The sequence below is a fragment of the Ochotona princeps genome, chromosome 4 (genome assembly GCF_030435755.1).
Source record: "Ochotona princeps isolate mOchPri1 chromosome 4, mOchPri1.hap1, whole genome shotgun sequence".
Classification (NCBI taxonomy): Eukaryota; Metazoa; Chordata; class Mammalia; order Lagomorpha; family Ochotonidae; genus Ochotona; species Ochotona princeps.
The window spans coordinates 18,290,275-18,314,160 of NC_080835.1; the positions used below are offsets into that span (position 1 = coordinate 18,290,275).

Consider the following 23,886-nt stretch of genomic DNA (forward strand, 5'->3'; position numbering starts at 1 on the left):
GAGAGGAGGAGAGACAGAGAGGAAGATCTTCCATCTGATGAGTCACTCCCCATGCGGCCACAACAGCCAGGAGTTGAACCAATCCGAAGCCAGGAGCCAGGCACTTCTTCTGGGTTTCCCACGCCACATGGGTGCAGGGTCCCAAGACTTTGGGCCATTCTCCACTGCTTTCCCAGGCCACAAGCAGGTAGCTGGATGGGAAGCGGGGCTGTCAGGATTAGAACTGGTGTCCTTATGGGATCAAGGCAAGGACTTTAGCCGGGCTCAACGTAAATTTCAGTTTGATTTTCTCTTAGAACTTTGAGGCTACCCTTCATTGTCTTGAGCCATCTAAGCAGCCCTGCTGTTGTGATTACTTGGTACTAAAAGTTTATCTCGTCTATCTGTCAAAGACTTAACACATTTAGGACCACCTTTGAGTCAACAGTTGAAGAACAAACTCTCCACTTCCTCTCTATACTTGGATGTCTGAAGGGTATTTCAGACTTAACACGACAGTCAAGTTCCTTCCCAGTCCTGCACCTTTTCTGTCTTCATTACCACAGCTAGGATTAACTTGATCCGTGCTGGAGTATTCATTGGCCACTTGTCTCTGCACCTCCTTCCAAAAACTCCAAGACTATCCCGTCTCTAACAGTTTTGTGGATGTTTTTAAGTTGGATTCCATTCTACAGTCCAGAGTCAGATAGTAACATTTTTGCAGTTTTGGGTCCAGCATAATGGTTCAATTGGCTAAATCTTCACCTTGTAAATCCCAGGATCCTCTATGGGCACAAGTTCATGTCCCGACTGTTGCACTTCCCATCCAGCTCCCTACTTATGGCCTGGGAAAGCAGTGGAAGAAGCCCCGAAAAGCCTGGGGATCTGTACCCATGTAAGAGATCCGGAAGAAGCTCCTGGAGCCTGGCTTTGGGTCAGTTTCAGCACCGGCTGTTGTGGCCATCTGGTGAGTCGGATGGAGGATCTTTCTGTCTCTTTCTCTCTCTGTAAAATCTGATATGCTTTTCCAATAAATCTTCAATTTTTTTTTTGCAGTTTTAACATTCTTATCCACCCCAGAGTAGTACTCCACTCTGATGTAATACTTAGGATGTGTAAGTGGCAATGATGGCAATGTTGGGTGATTCACTTCCTTTCATTATTTGTAAAATTTTGGCCAGATTTCCATGGCTGTAACTCTGTCTGTAAGCAGGTAAGCCTGGATCTGCTCCCCCTTCCTGAATGAAAATGTCAGGCTCCTTAACCTCACGGGGCAGAACAATTAGATATCATTGATGGCTCCTGTCCTTGGAGATGACAGATCTTCAGCCATGTTCCCAATCTATTATTCTGCCATTTCCTGTTCATAAAGATTCTAAGATTGCCTTAACCTGTCTATGTTTTATTGCATTGTATCATATTTGTATTTCATTGTTGTATACGAGAACAGCAGAAGTAAATCAAGAATAAACATCTATGTTACCTTAACCAAAAATTGAATATATCAATATTTTTTATCTGCATCTCCACTGATTAAATTACAGTCATTTCCAACTGCATGTCCTCCAATTTAAAGTTCCTGTCTATATATCAGTATCCTAACACAGAGATGCCGTAAACATACATAATATATCTATGCATCTGTAAAGCAAGACTATTTACTGGAACATGACATCTTCCTGAATACTGTTAAAATAAAAAGATCATCCCCAGCTGTAGGCAATAACCTTGGCTGCCTTCCACCTAGGTAATTGTTAACACTGTCAGGAAAAGAGCAGCCAACAGCTGGCAGCCACTCTGGGCCTGGTTAATGTCAACTCTGTGTTAACTATACCGTATGCAAGCATGGCTGCCTATTTTATGATAAAGATGATGAGGAGGACGATGACGATGACTGGTAAAGATATGCAGGGAAGGCAGAAGATGGCAAGTCTGAACAGGCAGCTCCAGCCCAGAGCTTGCTGTGCGGCCACGCTGTGGGGTGTGGGGTGTGGGGTGTGGGCTACGGGCTGCATCTTGCCTGGGGAAGGGGCTCTGGGACGTGTTGGAGTAGGAGCCTGTGAGGACATGTTTGTTTGGGGAGGAGTGACTTCCGGGCACTTCCATGGATCAGGCACTCGCAGACAGGCAAGCGAACTGAGTGGAGGTGGTTTACAGGGAGGAACTGGAGGGCATCTCTGCGTCAGGCCAAGGTACTTGCACATGTGGGATTCCTGGGCTGCACAAAATACAGCATTTCCTGCTGCCCACCAGCACAAGAGAAACATGAAGCTAGTGACAAGCCAGGCTGGGCAAGGCCACAATACTCACCCATGAATGTCAGAATAGGGGTTGGGCCATGTCAGGCTGGACTATAACATCCACTGGAACGCAAGAGACCCAGATCAAAGGGCAGAGGATGTAAGGGACTTGTGGGCTTGCCTCTGTGGGACTGTAGCACCTGCTGGTTTGAGAGCTAGAGTGGCAATGGACTAAACCAGGCTGTATTGCAGAACTCACCAATACTGGCGAGCGCTGTGTCTGGGAAGAGGACAAACTGGGCCAATCTGCAGCACCTGCCAGCACATGAGAGTTAGGGTAGATGATGCCAAGCAGAGCTGCAGAACCTGCCAGCATACATGAGATCGGGGCCTAGGAATGGAACTGCTAGGAGAACTTGGAGCTATAGAAGAAGAGCCAAGGCGGGGGGCAGGCCAGGCCAGGCCACACTGCAGCACTTGTCAGCATTTGTCTGGGCCAGGCTGGACCAGGCTGCAGCACTGGCAAGTGAAAGAGGTAGGACAGGGATGGGCTACACCAGGCTGGGCTGACTGTAACACCCACCAGTGAGTGCTAAGGCTGGGGGCGGGCCATGCTAGGCTTGAAGCAGGCTTGGTAGGGGAACTTTGGGGATTCTTATGCTAGGCTGCAGCTTCCATTGGTAAGCACAAAACCAGGAATAGGGGTGGACCTTTACCATGCATTCAGGCTGGGTCTGGAGTAGACCAAACTGGGCTAGGGCCCAGTACCTGCTTGCATGAGCGTGAGCCAGAATGATGTTGGAAAGGCTGGGCTAAGGTTCAGAGAAACCATGCTTCAATGCTATAAACTGCTTAATACTAAAACTAAAATAGACAGGAGACAGCTGAATGGCAATCTATAGCCATTTTAAGGTGTATAGAACATGGTTGAATATAAACCCAAATGGAAATGTCTATGAAGAAGTCACAGGTTGTGGTTGAGAACCTGCATTTTCCTATTAACATATTGGTTAATCAATACCATGTCAATTAATGCCATAATGTTGTAATTGGTTATAAATATTATATTGGAGCTTTTAATTGATTGGGATGATACTCTGCCGGCTCTATCTTCAGACCAGAGATAGTCTTACCAAGAAACTACTGAACTTACCAGAACAATAAGATGCTGTACTATATGCTTGGTAAATACCTCCAATGAAAGAATCTCAACTGAATTTGAATTATGGAAATGCAATAAGGTGGAGCAATCCACCGTGGGGGGAGGGTTTGCGTAGGGGTGGGGGGAATCCCAGTGCATATAAAAATGTGCCACATAATGCAATGTAATTAATAAAAAAAAAAAAAAAGAAAAGAAAGGCTGGGCTAGTTTGTGGCACCCAACAAGTCACATGAGAGCTGGCTCTGGGGGTGGGCCAGGCTGGGCGAGGTCCCAGCACTCATCGGTTCACAACAGACACGAGGCTGGGGGCAGAACTGATGAGGCAGCTGCATCGACCAAGTGTGTGTGCTGGCTGCTGCAGTGATGGACAGCACCTGACCCCGCACTGGCTGGAGCACACAGGAGTCAAGTCTGAGGTAACACCAGGTGAGGTTTCTTGGGGGACTCCCCAAGCAGATTGCACTCAGAGCCTGGCCAGTGGGAAAATCATAGAATGATTTGTCCAACCTTGTTGTACATGTATAGGAGTCTGGGCCTCTTCAGCAGCTGATGCCCGTGTGGTGGACAGCATGCCCAGCTGCACATGGGGGGCACGACAGTCAGCTCACCCAGGCCAGCAGAGGACATCGAGTGCTTCATCAGAGGACAGAAAGCAGAACAGTGCGGACTACTCTCCTGGCCAATTTTTTAAAAAGTGTCTGGGTCTGGAGATGTAATTAAAGTGGATTAGTCAGCTACTAGACCTTAAGAAGATCTTCTCAACCTTGGTACAATGAAGCTGACATTATCTTAGAGCTATCAAGACCACTCAAGCAACATTCTTGGAACATTCTTCCCCACATGGGTCTCTAATGCATCATCAGCTGACCATCCCCCACCCCCAGGCGCTGATGTAGTTTGACAGTAAGGAGCAGCCTCTTCCCTTTCCCCACTGCAGATCAGGAGGAAAAAGAGAACCATACTGCAACCTTCCGGGCCCTTATCAGAAGGCCAAATGAGTGTGCATTTCTCTCTCTCTCCTATGCAAATAATACTGAAGATTTAAAAGAACAAACAAAAACGACAACAACAAAAAAAACACCCAAATCATACTTCCAAGAACAAATACTAAAAATGGTTATTGCTTTATTTATTTTATTAATAAAAATTGACTTCATTCTATTTGAGGACAATAAAAACAGTAGAACCCAATACAGGGGCAGTGGTCTAGCTCAATTGGCTAATTCTCCTGCAAGCACTAGCATCCCATATGAGCAGCAGCTCGTGTCCTGGCTGCTCCACTTCCCTTCTAGCTCCCTGCTTTAATCTGAGAAAGCAGTGGAGGAAAGCCCAAAGCCTTGGGACCCTGCACCCGAGTGGGAGATCCTAAGGCTCCTGTCTCCTAGCTTTAGATTGGCTCAGTTCCGGCTGTTGTGGTCATTTGGGGAGTGAACCAATGAATGAAAGCTTTTTCTGTCTCTCCTCTCTGTCAAGCTGCCTTTCAAATAAAAATAATAACTCTTTAAAAGAAAGTGAGAAACTATTTTGAAAATGCTAATTCATGGCTTCCCACTTATGGTAATGTATAGTGATGGAGTACTGGTGTCTATCATATACAGATACGGAGATATAATGGAACATGCATCCCCGCTTCCAGACGAAAGCTGGATTCCCAATGAAATTGTTGGACATGTGTAGACAATGGGATGTTGGACTGTCTGACATTATATGTACCAACAATGTCGGGATACACTTAAATTAAGAGACTGATAGAATTATGATTCCTTATGAAGGACTACATTATTGTAACAAAATGAAGAAAATCTGATGGGGGTGGGAGTTTCGGGGGGGAATCCCAGCCTATATGAAATTGTACCACATAATACAAAATAAAAATATATTAAAAAAAAAAAAAAAGAAAATGCTAAGACATTTTAGCTCTACATCTATTCCAAAACTGCTATTACCTATTTGAAGCTGGTTAACCTATCTAAAAGCTCCTCTTTCTGAATTGCAGGAATTTTGAAAATACATATTTAAAACTACTTAACAGATGTATCAACTTAAGTTTTTGAAACTGAAATTTGGACTTTCACATTACTAGCAAATTAATGTTAATCTAGTTTAACAGGCATGCCAGTTTTCAAATCAAAATAAATGATTTCTGCTTCTGGTTTTCCTATTATCTTGCTTTTTCAACTCAGAAAATTCACTGTCTTCAGGAGTAATTGTTTTCTTGCCTCTAAAACCAAGATATAATTTATGATTCCTTCTAGTTCTCAAGCATACTGATTTTACTTATATTACTCATTATTCCCAATAGTTTTCTAACTTTGTGCAGTTTAGTTCTCTTTTTGTATAACTTGGAGTTTCCTTCAAATTTGGATTCAATGACCACTGTAACTTTTTTTTTTAAGATTTGCTTATTTGACTTGAAAGTCAAGGTTAGAGAAAGGTGGAGACAGAGAGATCTTCCACTCACTGGTTCACTCTCCAAGTGACTACAGCACCTGGAGCTGGGCTGGCCCAAAGCCACGAGCCAGAAGCTTCTTCCAGGACTCCCACGTGGGTGCAGAGTCCCAAGGCTTTGGGCCCTCTTCTGTTGCTTTCCCATGTCACAAGCAGGGAGCTGAATTGGAGCAAAGAAGTCAGGTAGTGAACAGGCCCCCTTATGGCATTCTGGCATGTGCAAAGTGAGGACTTCAGCCACTGGACTATCACACCAGACCCAATCAACACTGTAAATTTTTAGTAGAAATTTTATGAATAAAACAGTAGCTCTTCAAAAGGTTAATCTGTTCATTGAACAAAATGTTCAAGCTTTCAAGATGCAAAGTGATGAACACTTCTTACAGCAACCATAAGAATGGTTTTTACTCCTTGAAAATGACCAAAATTACATTTTTTAGACTACTAAAACACTTCTTCCTTTTCATACTTATACTCTTCTTCCAGGAATATTCTGAGATTATATCTTCTTTCTACTTGATGGACAAACTGAAACTCAGAAATCGTTCAAGGATAAGTGAGTCAATAGTGACACACAAAGCCATATTAGGACAGCCTGCTTCTCTTATGAATGCTCAAATGTCACTTTGAGAAGATGATTTAAAAACAAAAGACATTCTAAACGCAGAATGTTTCTGCAAAAGTTAGAGGATTCAGGTTTAAGACATAGGATATAGCTTTTCTTTGCATACAATTGTTCTGGTGAAATCCACCAAGCTTCAGCTTCGTACGGCAATCCAAGATGTCTCACCTCCAATTCCTTGAGGTAGTTTACTGTGGTTTCTTGTCTCATCAATATGACTAAGTCATGGGGATGTTTCAAGTTCATTGGTGAATCTACCTGCAAGCAAGCAAACAAACAATAAGTAATAAATACAGAAAATAAGATTTCATTAGTGTTAGCATGCATTAATACTTTAATGTTTTATACGATTATTTATGTACCATAATAATGTGCTAAGTATTCAATAAAACTCAAGAAGGGTATTTCAAAAGTTATCCCATGTAAACTTTAGCAGATTCAGTAGTTACCCCTTCAACTTCAAACTGAAGGAGTTTTGAAATTTACACTGAAAACTCAAATTTGACAGGTCATGCAACAAATATTCAAGAAAGATATTTGCAATGAATTAAGAATTAACTTCCTTAAAAGGTGTCTCATAACTGTAGTAATAAAAACAGGATTGTCTTGTTCTGATTGCATATGTCATACCGGAATAGCTTATAAACATAAAAGGAAGATATGAAATACCTATTTTGAAGGCTCTTCATAGAAGCAAAACAAAGATAATACAAAATAACAGCTCCTGTTGTCTAAATCAATATATCAAGAAACTATATTATTGCAGAAGTAGGAAAAATGAACTGTCATATACCCACAACAGGTTTCTAAATGGGTTCTCATTGTTGGGGGTCAATTCACAAAATACATTGAAATGTCAAACAATATGTAATCCTTGATTGGGGAAATGAACTATAGAATATGATCCTACACACCTTCAAAAACAAGTAGACAAGGTCAGACATACAAATGCTCACTGCAACACTTCCGACTGCAGCAAAGATTAGAAAGAATCTAAGTCCATCAATAAAGGAAGCGACTCACTGACTCAATGTCTAATGAAGCAGGATATGGTGGCAAATGCAACAGCTACAGTCAGTGACCAGAGTATAAAAGTTTTAATAGGGAAGCCAAAGAAGTCCCAGGCCATAAGAGAAACAGAGTTGATACATGATTTGATTTGAAGTATGTAAATATCTTAATTTAAATACTTTAATTTAATTTTAAATACTTTAAATCAAGTTTAGGAAAACCAAAAGATGGAGGAGAGGAGAAAAGAATGCAACCATATGAATTTCCATTCCAAAACACTTAACTAATTTGTTCACATGATATGTGGGAGAACTGTAATAAATAAACAAAAAAATAAGACAGGAGATTTACATTAGTGAAATAGCACAAGTATAATCTGATTTTTAGATTAAAACATTACTAGGTAACCAGGATTTTAACATTTTTGGGTAACATGGGTCTGTCCAGCATTCAGCTGTAAAGAGGTAAATTCCACTTCCCCGAAGCTTTTAGTTCAGTTAAAGACAAATTACGGCTAGGAACAGGCCCAAACTGGGAGGTAAGGGGACACCACAACTGGGATGAGGCTCCCACCAAGGAGTGTATGTGCTGGAATGGGGGCTGCGTTCTATCTAGGAAACAGTTGCAGTCACCCGAGGCACTAATGTGGGCTGGGACTGGATGCACCAGGCCGGTTCAGATCCCAATACCATCTGGTGTTATGGAGAACCAGGGTAGATGTGGGACTGACTAGGCTGGGTCTCACTCCTCTTCTGAGCCATGTGTGAGCTGTATGTGGGTATGGACGAGCCATGGCCGGGCTGAAACATCCAACAACAAGAACCAGAATGGGGTGAAAGCCAGCCAGGAAAAACCACTGTTCCTGCTATGACAGGAGGTGAACTGAGTAGGGCTGGCTCAAGAACCCCCTGGCAAGCACAAAATCTGGCATTGGGAGGGGTTCTGATGGAGGAGCCTGGGCAACTCCTCTGGCAGGACACAGTCCCTGCAGGTAAGCGCAAGAAGCATGATAGGAAACAGCCCAGAATAGGCCATGGAAAGTTTCCCACTGGCATACATTCAGCATGGGTCAGGAGCAGATCAGGCTGAATCAGTTCATGTCAACCACTGGCAAATCCGATCGCCAGACCAGAGTGTGGGATGGGCCGGGTTTGGTTGCGACAAAACCAGTACACATTATGGAATGCCAGGGCATGGTTGCCTGTACTGGATATGAATGCAGCACCCATCCAGCACACGTGAGATCCAGGAAGGATGGGGCAGAGCTGGTGGGGGGATTAAGGGGCTGGTCCCCTCGCCGGTCAGCTACTCCCACTGGAGAGTGTTGGCTGGGATAGAGACAGACCTGACTAAGCAAGGCTATAACACCTGTGCGCTGCATGTGGACTAGATCAGGGCCGCAGCATCAGCTGGCAGAAGCTGGCACTGGGGACTAATTCTGTCAAGTCAAATCACAGGACCACCTAAAGAGTGCATAAACCGGGAGTGAGAGAGACCTGGGAGGGAAAAGTGGGTTCCCCCTTCCTGGATCATATTCCCGTGGGAGGGCATGAAAACTAGGACGGGGGCTGGGATGGCTAGATAGAGAGGCACTCAACAACATCCGTAAGGGCTGGATGGTTGAGTTGGTTAGATAGAACTAAGCTTTAATACCCATTGACAAGTACCAGAGCCAAATGGGATGGGGGACAGACTGGTCTTCTGCTACACATACTGGCAAACCAGGGTAGGGGGCGGGCTTGGTGGGGGTTATTGTGGGTCGCCCCGGCTAGGCTGTAGCTCCCACTGGTTGATGTAAGGGCCGAACCAGACTGGACTGCAACACCCATTGGTTCCAGTGCAACTCGGGACTGAAAACAGAACCAACCCAGCAGTTGCAACCACCAGCTGATCGGGTGATGGACTGTGCCGGGCCCTGTGCTTGCTAGAACATGTAAGAATCTAGTCTGGGAATACCTCAAAGTATCTTTGGAGATCTCCCCAATCGAATTGCTGGACTCAGAACTCTAACCAAGAAAAGACAGAAGACAGAACGGGACAGTCATTCATCTCAGCTATATGTTGGCAGCAAATTATGGGGCAAACGGAGACTTTATGATGGACCATGTGAATCAGTGGACGACCTCATCGAGTGAAACTGGCAGCGATTCATAACTGGAGAACTATTAGCACCACTTGGGCACATATCTCGGAGCATGCCTCACATCCGGGACTTGGGGTGGGCGGGAAACCGGGTGGGGCTTCCCCCTCAATATCCCCCTTTACCTCAGATGCATGATGGAAACAATATGGACATAATGGCATTGCCCACTTTCCTATCCCCCTGAACCTTTTTTTTCTTTTTTTCTTTCCTTTAACTGTAATTAACTATGTAAAGATTGTCAACAACAATACAATAAAAAGAAAAAAATTAAAAAAAAAAAAAAAAAGACAAATTACAAAGATAAACTAGCAAAAAGGGAGCCTCCTAACAGCTGTGTTTCCCTTTCTGAAGTGACAGTGCTGGCAGGCTCGCTGCCAGAGAGCAGCGGGCTGCAGAAGATCTACAGCTTGACAAATATATTTACTGAATTATCTCAAGTTTTTAAAATTTGAGAGTTTACAATCATCATCATCACTGGTAAATGACAATTTGAATTTCCTTTTGAATATTTCTCCTAGTTAGAAGATTATGAGAGGGGATTGTGAAAGATTTGATAACTGTAAACGTTAAAGAATGCATTTAAAAAGTAAAGGTGCATGAAGCGTCTAAAACGCCAGGCCAATCTTGAGTTAATATGAGTCTATGCACTCCTACGATACAAACAATATTTAAAGGAATAGTAGATGCCTTTAATCATTTAGCATTTAAAAGAGGTCGCCACAAACCCAGGGCAAAAACTAAAAGTATGTTTAGCAGGACATAATGCAAGCCAGAGTTCTCAAAGTAATTTATGACTTTTTCATTAAACCTTCCTATAAACTGCAATTGTTGCACAGCATACATAGTAAATGATATTCATAATGATATGAGTCATAAAAAAGAATTATTTTCATTTGCTCTATTTAAGCAGAGAAATTTGAGATATATTTTGGAGCAAAATGTATAATTCTTGGAAAAACTGACCAAGTGTTTAACTTCATGGCATTCTAAATTTCTATGTTTCTTCCTGTTGTTGATTTTGTTATGGCTTTTGACTTGGGGCGAATTACAGTGACTGTGTAGTGGAGACCAACATGTCCAGACGTGACGATACAGTGCAGTGCGCATCTCTACTTCCAGATTGAGGATGGACTCTCAGAGATACTGTTAGATGTGCCTTGACAACTGGATGCTGGACTCTGCCATTGTCTATGCCCACAATGATGGACCTATGACTGTTTATGAGGAGCTATGTTGTTGTAATAATATGGGAGAACTCAGAGTGTGTGTGTGTGTGTGTGTGTGTGGGAGGTGTGAGGAGGTAAGGGAATCTCAGGGCCTTTGGAACTGTATCATAAAATGATAATAATAAAAGATAGAAGAAAAATGGTCAACACCACTTATCACCAGGGAAGTGCAATTCAAAACCACAATTTCATTCCAATTTGATGACCTTTATCAGAAAGCCAAGAGATAAAAAGTGTTGATGAGGATGTGGAGAAAAGGGAACCTGAGCACACCAGTGGAGGAAATGAAAATTAGTGCAACCGTTTTGGATAACAGTATGAAAGGTCCTGGAAAAGTAAAAGCAGAGCTATTTTTTTTTTTTTTTACAACCCTACTCCTGGGCATATATCCAAGGAGAAGGAGGTCCATCTGACAAAGATATCGACACTCCTGTGTTCAGTGCAGAACTATTGTAAAAGTCAAGAAATGGAAAATACACTACATGCTCATTCACTAATGAACAGAAAATGTGGTACTGAAACACAATGGAGTATCACCTAGCCATGAAAAAGCAAACATCTACCATTTGGAACAACATGGCTGTAACTAGAGGTTATTATGCTAAGTGAAAAAGCCAATTCCAGACAGATGACTATCACACAATCTTACTCATATGTGGAGTCTGAAAAATATTACTTCATGGAACAAATATAATGGTGGCTAGGATGCAGGTGATGGCTCAGTGTCCCCGCTACCCATGGGAGACATGGCTGGAGTTCCAAGCTTCTGGATCAATCTGGGCTGTTGCAGGCATTTGCAGAGTGAAGCAGCAGCTAAAATCTGTCTTGCTCTCTCCTTCTCCCATTTACACTTCTGTCTCTCACTCCTCCTTTTGTCATTCTGCGCCTTTCCAATAAATAAATAGATAAGTAAAATTTAAACATACTACATTGGTGGTTACCAGAGGCTGAGGAGAGAAGAGAGAGAGATGCCAAATGGTTGATTAGTGGGTATTAGGTTAGAGTTAGAAAAAGTTTCGCAGTCCTAATATTCAGTTGGGTAGCTACACATGTTAATGTGCTTACGCTTCTCTGTTTAAAAAAACAAACTAGAAGACAGGAAATATTAAATTATTGAAAGACTCCATTTACCCCGACTGGACACTATACAATGCCTAAGTGTATCAAAATTCCACATGGCACTCATTAATATACATAATTTTTATTTAAATTGTTTAAAATAAAAAATCTTTTAAAAAAATTAATTTATTCATTTGAAAGGCAGTGTTAGAGGGAGACAGAGAGGGAAAACAAGAGAGAGGGACACAGAAAGGGCAGGACAGGAGATGGGAGGGAGTCAGAGAGAAAGATCTTCCAGGCACTGTTTCACTCCCCCAGTGGCTGCAATATCGGGAGCTTGACTGATCTGAAACAAGCAGCCAGGAGCTTCTTCTCAACCTCTCACGTGGGTGCAAGGGCGTAAGCATGTGGGCCATCCCCTGCTGATTTCTAAGGCACATTAGCAGGAAGCTGGGTCGTAATTGGAGCTCTTCAATCAGAGCCAGTTCAGCATGCTGACACAGCAGGCAGTGGCTTTATCTGCTCAACACAGCACCAACCTAAAAAAAATTCATTTTGAGATAGAAACTAAGGACAGATATTTTAAATCTTCTGTTTAGAATTCTATAATATTTAATATTATGTCAAATGATGGAAAACAAAACCTTCAAATTCACGAAGGTTTCACCCTATGTAAAGCCTGAAATAGCGTGCTTAGTGAGTGAGTATTTACAGTTCTAACTTCCCAGTATCCATAATCTCCTTCTTGTGGAGAAAGTACCCCTCCTGCTTCCTTCCTCAAGTAGGAAGCCCTGGTCAGTGGAGTTTTCCCCTTGGTCATCGTGACCACCCCGGAGATTGAACATTAACCGAGCAAGGTAAGCCGAACCTCAAGAGACTGATCGAGAGTTTTTGTTTGAGCAACGTGAGACTAGTCTTTCAGTATTCATAGGTGACCTGAGAAAGGGGCAGGAGCAGAGCAACTGAGATAGACAAGAACCTATCATTTTTATACAGTTTGATCCCTGAATAAAATTGCATCTGTAACACTCAGAATCTGCCCAAATATTCCCCCAAAAGCTATAATATATAAGTATTGATACTATCTGTAAATTTTTGAATAATTTTCTCAAAGTCTTTTGCCCAAGACATCACATATTATTATTGAAAGCTTTTAAAAAAAATTGTGTGAGCCTGGTACAATATCTGAGTGGCTAAATCCTTGCCTTGCATGTGCCAGGATCCCATATGGGCACTAGTTTGTGTCCCGGCAGCTCCACTTCCCATCCAGCTCTCTGCTTGTGGCCTGGGAAAGCAGTAGAGGACGGCCCAAAGTCTTGGGACCCTGCACCCATGTGGAAGGCCTGGAAGAAGCTCCAGGCTCCTGATTTTGGATAGACTCAGCTCTGCCATTGTGGTTACTTGGGAAGTGAATCAACAGATGGAAGACCTTTCTCTCTGTAAATCTGCCTTTCCAATAAAAATAAATAAATCTTTTTTTTAAAAAAATTTATTTTTATTACAAAGTCAGATATACAGAGAGGAGAAGAGACAGAGAGGAAGATCTTCCGTCTGATGATTAACTCCCCAAGTGAGCCTCAACGGGCCGGTGCGCGCCGATCCGATGCCAGGAACCAGGAACCTCTTCTGGGTCTCCCACACGGGTGCAGTGTCCCAAGGCTTTGGGCCGTCCTCGACTGCTTTCCCAGGCCACAAGCAGGGAGCTGGATGGGAAGTGGAGCTGCCGGGATTAGAACCGGCGCCCATATGAGATCCGGGGCTTTCAAGGCGAGGACTTCAGCTGCTAGGCCACGCTGCCGGGCCCAAAAATAAATAAATCTTTAAAAAAATTTGTATGTGTGTTGGAATTATCCCAACATGATATTATTGCCTAACCAATATCTCTGAAAGTGGGATTTGAAGTAATTTTTATTGTTATTTTGATAGCATATAAATATTTTTTATAAGAAAAAATGGTAGAGTTAGAGATAAGGAGAGGTCTTCAACCTGCTGGGTCACTTCCCAAATACAATGGGTAGAACTGAGTTGGTCCAAGGCCTAGCGCCTAGAGCCTCCTCCAGGTTTCCAACATGGGTGTAAGGTCCCAAGGACTTGAGCCATCCTCTGCTGCTTTCCCAGGCCATAGCAGGGAGCTGGATTGGAAGTGCAGCAGCCAGGATATGAACTGGCACCCATATGGTCATTGGCACTGCAGGTGTAGGATGAGTATGCTATACCCTAGTGCCAGCTTTTATAGGAACACACTTAGCTTACAATTAGAAAGTAAAATTAACTGTTAGAATCAGGTGGCATGAGGACAGAGCGGACTAAATCTCCCATTGCTACAGTGAACAGCTTAACTGCTCGGAAGTAGCCACTGCAAACTGATACACTAACAGTTCACAAGCTTTGGTTTGCCACTTCACTTGGACACTATTTCCTTCCTGGGGTGAGTCAGCGTTCATACAGAGAACCAAAAGACTGATCCTTTCATTCACTGGAATGTCAGCCTTCAGAAGTACCAACCCACCTGGGAAGCAATCCTTTTGTGACAATGTGACAACTTCCATAAAGGTAGAATGTGAAAACTGTAGGTTGGGCTGGAACAATGGCTCAACTGGCTAATTCTCCTCCTGCAAATGCCAGCATCCCATATGGGCACCAGTTCCAGTGCCAGATGCTCCATTTCTCATCCAGTTCCCTGCTTTTGGCCTGGGAAAAAGCTTTGGGACACCACACCCACATGGGTGATCAGCTCAGCTACCGCCGAAGCAGCCATTTGGGGAAATAACCAGCAGGTGGAATATCTCTTTACCTTTTGGTAAATCTGCCTTTCAAATAAAAACAAACAAACCTTTAACAATGACAACAAAAAGAGAAAACGATGGAGTTGGGAACTTCAGAAATAATTTCGTTGAGTCCCTCTGGCTTATAAAGGAGGAAGGAGAAGCCTAGGACTAGTCACACAACTAGTCCTAGCCCAGCTGACAATCTAATTGGTTTCTGATCATTGATAGCTTAGCCACTTTCCTTCTCTTCCAGGTCTTCCGGAGGACTGATACTGTCTCAGGAGACTGAGGAGTATCTAACCGATGTGGCATCACAGTGATCATCTAGTTATCAGCAGCACATTAAGTGTCCGGAGTGTACCTTACAACTTATTAAAGGGGAGAAAACAGAATATTGTGGGAAACACATACTGTGATTAAACAGTACAAAAAACAATACAGAAATGTGTTACAGAGTTCAAGAGAAGAATGGTTACACCAAACAAGTATAATCTGAGCCAAGTCATTTGGCTGGTGAGCAGTTTGAAGGTAAAGACTTAACATTTGAAGAGCCTGGAGACAGGCTGAGAATTAACTTGGTGCTTAAGAAGCTGATGGAGGGATGAGGGTGGAGTGTACTCCACTTCCCATCCCGTTCCCTACCTGTGGCCTGGGAAAGCAGTGGAGGACAGCCCAAAGCCTTGGGACCATGTACCCACGTGGGAGACATGGAAGAAGCACCTGGCCTCAGATCGCCTCAGCTCTGTCCATTGTGGCCATTTGGGGAGTGAACCAGTGAATAGATTTCTCTGTCTCTCCTTCTTTCTATAAATCTGCCTTTCCAATAAAATTAAATACATTAAAAAAAAAAAAAAAAAAGGAGGCTGACTGTTACACCCATGACCCATTTCAGAGTGCGAAGGTTCCATTTTAAGCTCTGCACTAGATTCTCGCTTCCTGCCAACATGTACCATGGCCTGAAACAGGTAGTCCACTACACAGGTGGCTGGATCCCTGCCACCTCTATTGAGCCTCCTGGTTTCAGTATTGGGGAGTGAACCAGCAGATGAGACCTAAGGTACAGATAAGTACTTCTACAAAAATGAGAACACGGTGAAGCAGAAAGGGCAGATTCCAGGAAACAAGAGAGGATAGGTTGACAGCAGAGGGGCATCTGGAGACTGAGCACAGGAGACTGGGCACAGGACACTGGGCACAGGAGAAAGCAGCTGAAACAAGAATGGTGTTGCAGTGACCAGATACCCCAGTGGCAGTCAGCAAGTGATGATCTGAGCTCCACAGGTGGCCAGAGTGCCACCAGCAGCCATGTGGGAAGGGGAGTTCACCGGAAGCTCAGGAGGTAAACCTTGGCAAAGAACTGCCTGTCCTGCTGATTTATATGATCCAACAAGGAGCAGAGACAGAGCAGCAGACGCCAAGCAGGCACTGCAGGAACAGGGTGGATTTCATAGTCAAGACCCCCACCAGTGCCACACTGGGTACCATTTTGTGTCGTTAGGCAAAGGCTGTTGGATTGGAAGGACAACAGCAGGCTTTGCATGCACTAAGCTTATTTCTACCTTACTTTTTCTTGTTTTAACAATTCTGTGATGAATAACTTAATTCTTTGTGTGTCAGGAGCTGTCTGATTATTTCCTTCAAAGGAAGAAAACTGTTAAGTTAAAAAAGGAGTGCGCACTTAGATTTATGTTTTTTGGTAACACTTTTTCAGAATTACATTTTTTATTGGAAAGGCAGATTTATGGACAGGAGAGACAGAAAGAAAGATCATCTATCTGCTGGTTCACTCCCCGGGTAACAGAAATGTCCAGAACTGAGGCGATCTGAAGCCAAGAGCTTCTGCCAGGTCTCCCACACAGGTGCAGGGTGTCAAGGGTTTGAGCCATCATCCTCTGATCTCCCAGGCCACAAGTAAGGAGCTGGATGAAATGTAGAGCAGCTGGGACAGGAACTGGCATCCATACGGGATCCCAGCGTAAGCAAGGCGAGGGTTAAGCCACTGAGCCATTGTGCCATAGCCGAACATCTTGCTTAACAGCTGAATTAATTTGAATTCCTACCAACAGTGTTTGAGTTTCTACACACCCTTAGTAATACAGGAATAAATGAACACATTTTAGTATCTCTGTTGACCATGAGTAACTTTTTAAATCAATTTTTTTTTAAATAAACATCTTTCTCCCTGACTTTAAATCTGACAGGCTACAAATATTTTAAGACTTCTAACTGACAGGACTATGGGTGAGAGCCATTCTCTTCTACTCACATTGCTTGCTCTTCCCTAACAGTGAACATGGATTACCTAAACTCATGATGCCTCCTTTATTGAAAGTACTGTCTAGGAGTACAGGGCATCTCGTTGTGTTAACAAGAACCTTTGGAAAGCTATGCAGCAACATGTTATACTGTACTTTTATTATTTTTAACAAGCCGCAATGACAAGCATATACTCAGGTCTGAAGCACAATCTTCTTCCTTTCCCTAACGCATTAATAGGAGAAATGCCTCTTAAGCTTGTACAGCCAGGTAGGTGCAACACCCAGAAAACACAACATTTGTATCTTCTCGTTCTCACCTTTCTCCCCAGAGTTCTGCCTTTTGGTCAAATTTGGATCACTGCCATTTTCCAATGATTGTCCAAGGTCTCCTGCTGTGACCCCTGCCTGGCTACTAGAAGACAAGCTAGATGAATCTCAGAAGGATGGGCGGAGGGAGGCAGGAAAGCTGTCACTGCCACTATTCATGCGACAATCTCTTCAGGGTTCAAGTGTGACCATCCATCTTCTCCCAGGCTTTGTGAAGTCTAAGTTCACAAACACCAGTACTGCCTCACTCTTGAAAGGGACTTACACAAGATCATGAGAATTGTCAATCTTTTTTTTTCCTCTTTCTTATTTAAGTAATTAATTTATTATTTTTACAATGCAGTTCCAAAGACTCTGTGGTTGCCCCCCCCCCCCGCCCAAATCACCGCACCTCATTGGTTTCCCCCATTTTACTACAGTAGTATGGTCCTTCATAAACAGTCAATGTCCATCATTTTGGTATTTAGATGAAATTGTGGTATTTAATTATAGGTATGGACAACGGCAGAGAGTCCAGCATCCTACTGTCAAGACAGATTTAACAGTTTCTTTGGGAGTTCATCTTTGGTTTTGAAGTAGATAGGCATACTGCATTGCATCTTCACAACTGGTTATGACAGTTTCTATTACAGTTACTACACTTCTCCTTAAATGAAAAGCCATAAGCCAAAGTCAACAACAGGAACAGTAATAAAAAATTTACAACAAAGATAAAGTTAAATAACATGACCAATATGTTGAAGAAATGAAAGAGAAAATAAAAAACCTTCTCAAATCCCATGCTATAAAACGACATTTATAATACCTCCCCTCCATTTCCCCTGTGTTTTGTAGTAAAACAGTCTATCAAGTGATATTTGACTCCAACTTTCTGCTCTTTACGTGGGTCATGACACTGTTGGCGTAGGCAAAGACAGAAAGTTTAAAATTCTGTTGTCTAGGTATATTTAGAAGTTTCATTGGTGTGTACTTTTTTTCAGTTGTAGAGATGCCTTCTGTCCATTTTCTTTGATTTCTGTTACTCTGGGCTCCATTACAACTTTGTGAGATTACAAGTGTAAGTTTGTTTAACTTAGTTCTTTTTTTGCATTCTTGATGTAGACTGTCTTACATTAAAGCGAACAAGTGATATTTGTCCTTTTCGGATTGGCTCATTTCATTGAACATAATGGTCTCCAACCTGGACCACTTGGTTGCAAATGATATTATTTCATTTTAAATAGCTGAGTAGTATTCCACAGAGTAGATGTATCACAGATTCTTTATCCATTCCTCCTTCAATGGACATCATGGTTGTTTCCATGTTTTTGTGATTGTTGATAGTGCTGCAATGAATAGAGAGGTTCAGGTTGCTTTCTCATGTGTATGTATCAGCTCTTATGGATATATCCTCACCAGTGGGATTGCTGGGTCATATGGTTAGGTGAATTTTCAGTTTCCTGAGTATTTTCCACACTGACTTCCAAAGTGGCTGACCAGTCTATAGTCCCACCAGCAGTGGAGTAGGATACTTTTACCTCCATCCTTGCCAACAGGATGTGTTGGTAATTTTCTGAGTGTGCACCATTCTCACTGGTGTTAAATGGAAGCACAGTATGGTTTTCATTTGAAAATCCATTATTGCTAGAGCTTGAGCAATTTTTTATATGTATGTTAACCATTTGGATTTGTTCCTTTGAAAAATGTCTGCTCATTTCCTCCTCCCATTTGTTAACTGGCTTGTTTGTTTTATTGTTATTGTGTTTCCGGAGTTCTTTGTATACCCTGGAAGTTAGCCCCCTTATCTGTAGTGTGCAGATTTTCTCCCAGTTTGTTGGTTGCTTCTTTACTAGGCTGATGTTTCCTTTGCTGTGCAGAAGCTTCTTAGTTTAATGTAGACTCTTTTATTTTGGTCTTTACTGCCTGTACTTTTGATGATTTTTCCAAGAAGTCTTTGCCTATGCCTGTATCTTGTAGAGCATTTTCTACATTTTCTTCTAATAGTCTGAAAAAAATGCATATCCAATGTCTATGGAATGGAAGGTTCTGTAAATATCAGTTAAGCTCATTTGTTTTATTTTCTGTGGGAGATTTGTTGCTGCTTTGCTGAATTTGTGTTGGTCTGTCCATTGATTTTTTTTAAAGATTTATTCATTTCATTACAGCCAGATATACACAGAGGAGGAGAGACAGAGAGGAAGATCTTCCATCCGATGTTTCACTCCCCAAGTGAGCCACAACGGGCCGGTGCGCGCCAATCCAAAGCCGGGAACCAGGAACCTCTTCTGGGTCTCCCACGCGGGTGCAGTGTCCCAATGCATTGGGCCGTCCTCAACTGCTTTCCCAGGCCACAAGCAGGGAGCTGGATGGGAAGTGGAGCTGCTGGGATTAGAACCGGCACCCATATGGGATCCCGGGGCTTTCAAGGCGAGGACTTTAGCCGCTAGGCCACGCCGCCGGGCCCTGTCCATTGATGTTAACAGGGTATTAAGCTCCCCCACTATTATTGTACTGGCATCTTTAGCTACCCTTAGGTCTGCCAATACCTTTTTTCTTCTTCTTCTTCTTCTTTTTTTTAATTTTAGGTCTGTCAATAATTGTTTCATGTAGCTAAGTGCCCTTGTATTCAGTGTGTATATATTATTGCTATTTCTTCTTGCTGGATGGATCCCTTTATCATTAAGTAGTGTCCCTCTACATCTCTTTCAGTGCTTTTCACATCGAAGTCTATCATCTGATGTCAGAAATGTTACACTGGCTATTTCTTCCTTTATGTTGTCGTGAAATATTCTTTTCCATCACTTCACTTTCAGTGTCTGTTTATCTTTGTTGCTTAGATGTATCTCCTGTAGGCAACAGACTCATGGGTGATGCTTTTTGATGCATTCTGTTAATCTATGTCATCTGATTGATGAGCTTAAGTCATTCAAGTTCAAAGTTAATACTGATAGATTGTGATTTGGTCCTGTCATTCTTGTGTTAGGATCTCTGTTTAACTCCCGTTTCTTTAGTGTACTCTGATAGGGAGGACTTTCATTCTGCTATCATTGAATGTGACTAACTTCTTTCTGTCTTCAGCACATTTTTGACCTGGCTTAGTGTTGGCTTAGGGTTGGCTTAGTATTGGCAAAGTATTTAGCTTCTTTTTACTGTGGAAATATTTTATTTCATTTTCAAATACGAACAAGAGCTTTGCTGGATAAATTCTGGGTTGACACTTTTCGTGTTTTAGGACTTGGAAAATGTCACTCCATTCTTTTCCTGCTTGAAGGGTCTCTTCTGAGAAGTCAGTAGTGTGCCTAATTGATTTTCCTTTGTATGTTATCTGATCCTTTTTATGTGCTTGTTCCAGTATTCTTTACTTTAGCTGAGAGAAGTTTGACAACGTTGTGTCTGGGTGAAGATCTTTATGAACCAAATCTGTTTGGGTTCTCTACCCTTCCTGTATTTTGGTTTCCCTTTATGTTTCCAATGTTTGGGAAGTTCTCTTTTATAATTTCATTGAATACTCCTGCATTCCTGCCTCTCTTTCCACACCTTCAGGAATTCCTATAATTCTGATATTTCATATTCTAATAATTTGTTTTATTTCTAATTATTTTCTAATTATTTCTATTTATTCTAAATATTTCTAATTATTTGTTTTCTTAGCTTTATTCAGATTATCTTCCATCTGTCTGATTAACTGCATGTCCTCAAATAGGTTATCTCCCAGTTTTGAAATTCTTCTGCCTCATTCACCCTAATGGAAAGGCTTTCTGTTGCCTTTTTATTTTGCTGTATTGTATTCTTTAGTTCAAGGATTTCAGTTCAGATCTGTTTCATAGTTTGCACATCTGCAGTGATATACTGCTTAAATTCCTTGAATCCTTGCCTTTGTTTCTCACTGTCTCTGAAGAGTTTCGTAATATTTTTGTATTCCTTGTCTGGGAGATCCTCAATGTATTCATCCTATATTTCTAAGATTGAGATGGTCTTCTGGTCATTTTTGAGGGAAACACTGGTTTCCTCATTTACATTGCTTGGTTTGCTGTTTCCCTTTCTCTCTCTCTCTCTCTCTCTTTTTTTCTGTTTCCTTTTCTCATGATCTTTCAGATCTTTGGGCTTTCTTTTCAAGCCAATTTTTGTCTATGTTGTGTTTATGGCTTCCAAATTTGTGGGTAGCCTTTGCTGTCAGTGCGGCCCTGGATGTTTTTCTTATCCACTTGGTGATGTTCCTCTCTGTATAGTCCTGCCTGCAGTCTGTGGAGCAAGTGAGTCTGTGGACTCATGGCTGATGTCTCTGCTAAGAGTGATGTTCTATTCGTAAAGTTAGCTCTGCCAGTAGTTTCCCAGCTACAGAGCTACCATGGGCTGCTCAAGTGTGGGACCAGGTGGTTCCTGCTTCAAGTATGTGTGCCATGTGGATCTTCAAGCTTCCAGTATTGGGTCTTGACTGTTGGGTCTTAATGTTTGCCCAGCTGAATGAGTCTGAGCTTTTCTTATGTTTTACTCTGAGATTTGTACAATCGGTCCTGACCCAGTCTCTGCTCCCCAGGGACTCAATTGTCTCCCTCTCAGTTGGCTCTAGTATCTCTCCAGGGGGTTAAGCACTCTGGGTATGGGGTTGGTGTTGTCTTCCTTCCCTGAGCCTCACCCTCAGCCAGATTGCCCTCCAGCAGCTCATTCTCCAAGGGCTGGCTACCCAGCAGCAGGTCTGCTACAATCTGGAGTTTCGTCCTATGGCATTTTGCCTCACACTCTCTTTGAGGTGGAGGGGTCCTCCCAGGAATTCCCTTTTTGCTGGCTCCAAATTCAACAGTCCTTTGTTTGTGGGCTGGGGTGCCCTGCAGCAGCTCTCCTGGGCTGCTGCCTTCAACATCGTGCATTTTCAACACCTGTTCTTTGTGCAGCTTTGCTTCTCTCCAGTGGTCTCCAGGAAGCTTCAGTCCAACAGTCTGGCCATTTTCTTTTTCCAGCTCTGCGCTTCACCTGACTTAGTCTCATGGCTCTCTTTGCACTCCCAGCTACACCTTCTTACCCTGGTTGGCCATTCTTTATTCCTTTGGACAACTGTCAAAATCTTAATGTGCAGCACATACAAAGCTTTTACCGAAAACACTGAACTATATGAGATCAGCAAAACTAGTAATGTTCACAGCCTTACATCATGTCTTCCAGTTTTCTAAAGGTTTGTTCTCAATGCTTTGGCTCTCTCATTTTTCATGGTTCCTGAAAAACTTCTGTATATGTGCACACTCAATTCAGTTGACTGAAAGATATCCTGCAGCAATTTTTCATAGTGAAACATTCACAATGTTGCAACCAATTCTACCAGAACATTTACTTCAAGCACTGTCTTCCTAACGAATAATCAAGTTAGCAACCATTTCCAACATGAACAACAAACAAATACCTTATAAAAATTCTATCCGTCTACATTTTCTAATTTAGGTTATCAGGAAATATACAAATAACACAATGACTAAAAGACTAAAACAGACAATCTGCAACTAACAAAGTGAAATCATGGATAAGGACATTAAGTGTGATATTCCTGCAAACATACAAAGAGACAATGTAGCTATACAGCGACCATCCACTTGTCCACTCTCCAACTGACTGAAGCTCTGGCAGCAAATATCTACTGTGCATAGTGGCAGGCAGAATAATGACGCAACAGAGATGCTCATTTTCTACTCGTTGGAATTGGCGATACATCATATCACATGGCAAAAGGCATCATCTTAATTGAGATAAAGCATAACTGGGATTAAAAATGGGTGGGTTCAGTATAATCAGAGTCCTTAAAAATGGACCAGTGAGGACCAAGTATGTGAGTAAAGAAAAAAGTTCAGAAGAATGTAACATTGCTGGTTTGGAAGATGAAATTAAAGCTGGTGCCAAGAGCTGTGTCACCTGCTAACAACTCTAAAAGGTAAGAAAATGAACTCAACTGCCCTCTTTCTACACTTTGGCCCTGAGGGGTAAGAGACTTCTAACCATTCTGTTGAGACACAATAACTGTGTATTGCTTTAAGCTACTAAGTTTGTTGTATTTTTAACAGCAATAGTTTAAGTGCAACATAATCCCAGGCATTAAGGTGATGAATAAAACAGATGGAGTATGAAGTCAGTTAGCCAAGGACTTGAAAATGAATGCTAAAGTTAGTGTTAACTGAACCTTAACAGCTTTATCAACATTCATGTGATAGCAAACTCAAAATCCGGGGAATGATTTGTTCTTTCATGTTGGAAATCCCTGCTCTAAAAAAAAGAGTTAACAGATCCAGTTCAGCCTGATGACTCATTGAAGCATAAGTGGTATCAATTGTGGGACAAGAACTTATCACAATTCATTTCTTTTACTGTGATCCCACAAGGTGTAAGATAAACACTAATGACAAAGATTTAATTTTTCTATAAAGATAAAATTAAAGCAGTATCCTTTTGTTCCTACTTCAAGCAAGGTTCACCCCACAGCTCATCTAAGGGCAGGGGGTAATCAGTCTTCAGTAGAGTCAGATTATGAAAAAGGGTTTCATGTGTCCTAAAGACTGTGGGACATTTTCTTAAAGACTAACCTATTTTTACTGGAAAGGCATCTTTACGTAAAGAAGGAGATACAGAGAAAAAGATATTCCATCCACTGGTCCACTCTCCAAGTGGCTGCAATGGAAGAAGC

The 23,886-nt window shown here is 42.2% G+C and overlaps 1 protein-coding gene across 2 annotated transcripts in view; it reads right to left on the reverse strand.

The window, feature by feature from the left end:
* The window catches only part of TTC17 (tetratricopeptide repeat domain 17), a 124,904-nt gene that overhangs the window by 78,679 nt on the left and 22,339 nt on the right, over window positions 1-23,886 (reverse strand). For both annotated transcript variants that reach the window (XM_058663156.1, XM_058663157.1), the window contains exon 2: window positions 6,620-6,709. In XM_058663156.1, the coding sequence (XP_058519139.1) occupies window positions 6,620-6,709 (90 nt within the window). The remainder of the gene's footprint in view (window positions 1-6,619; window positions 6,710-23,886) is intronic.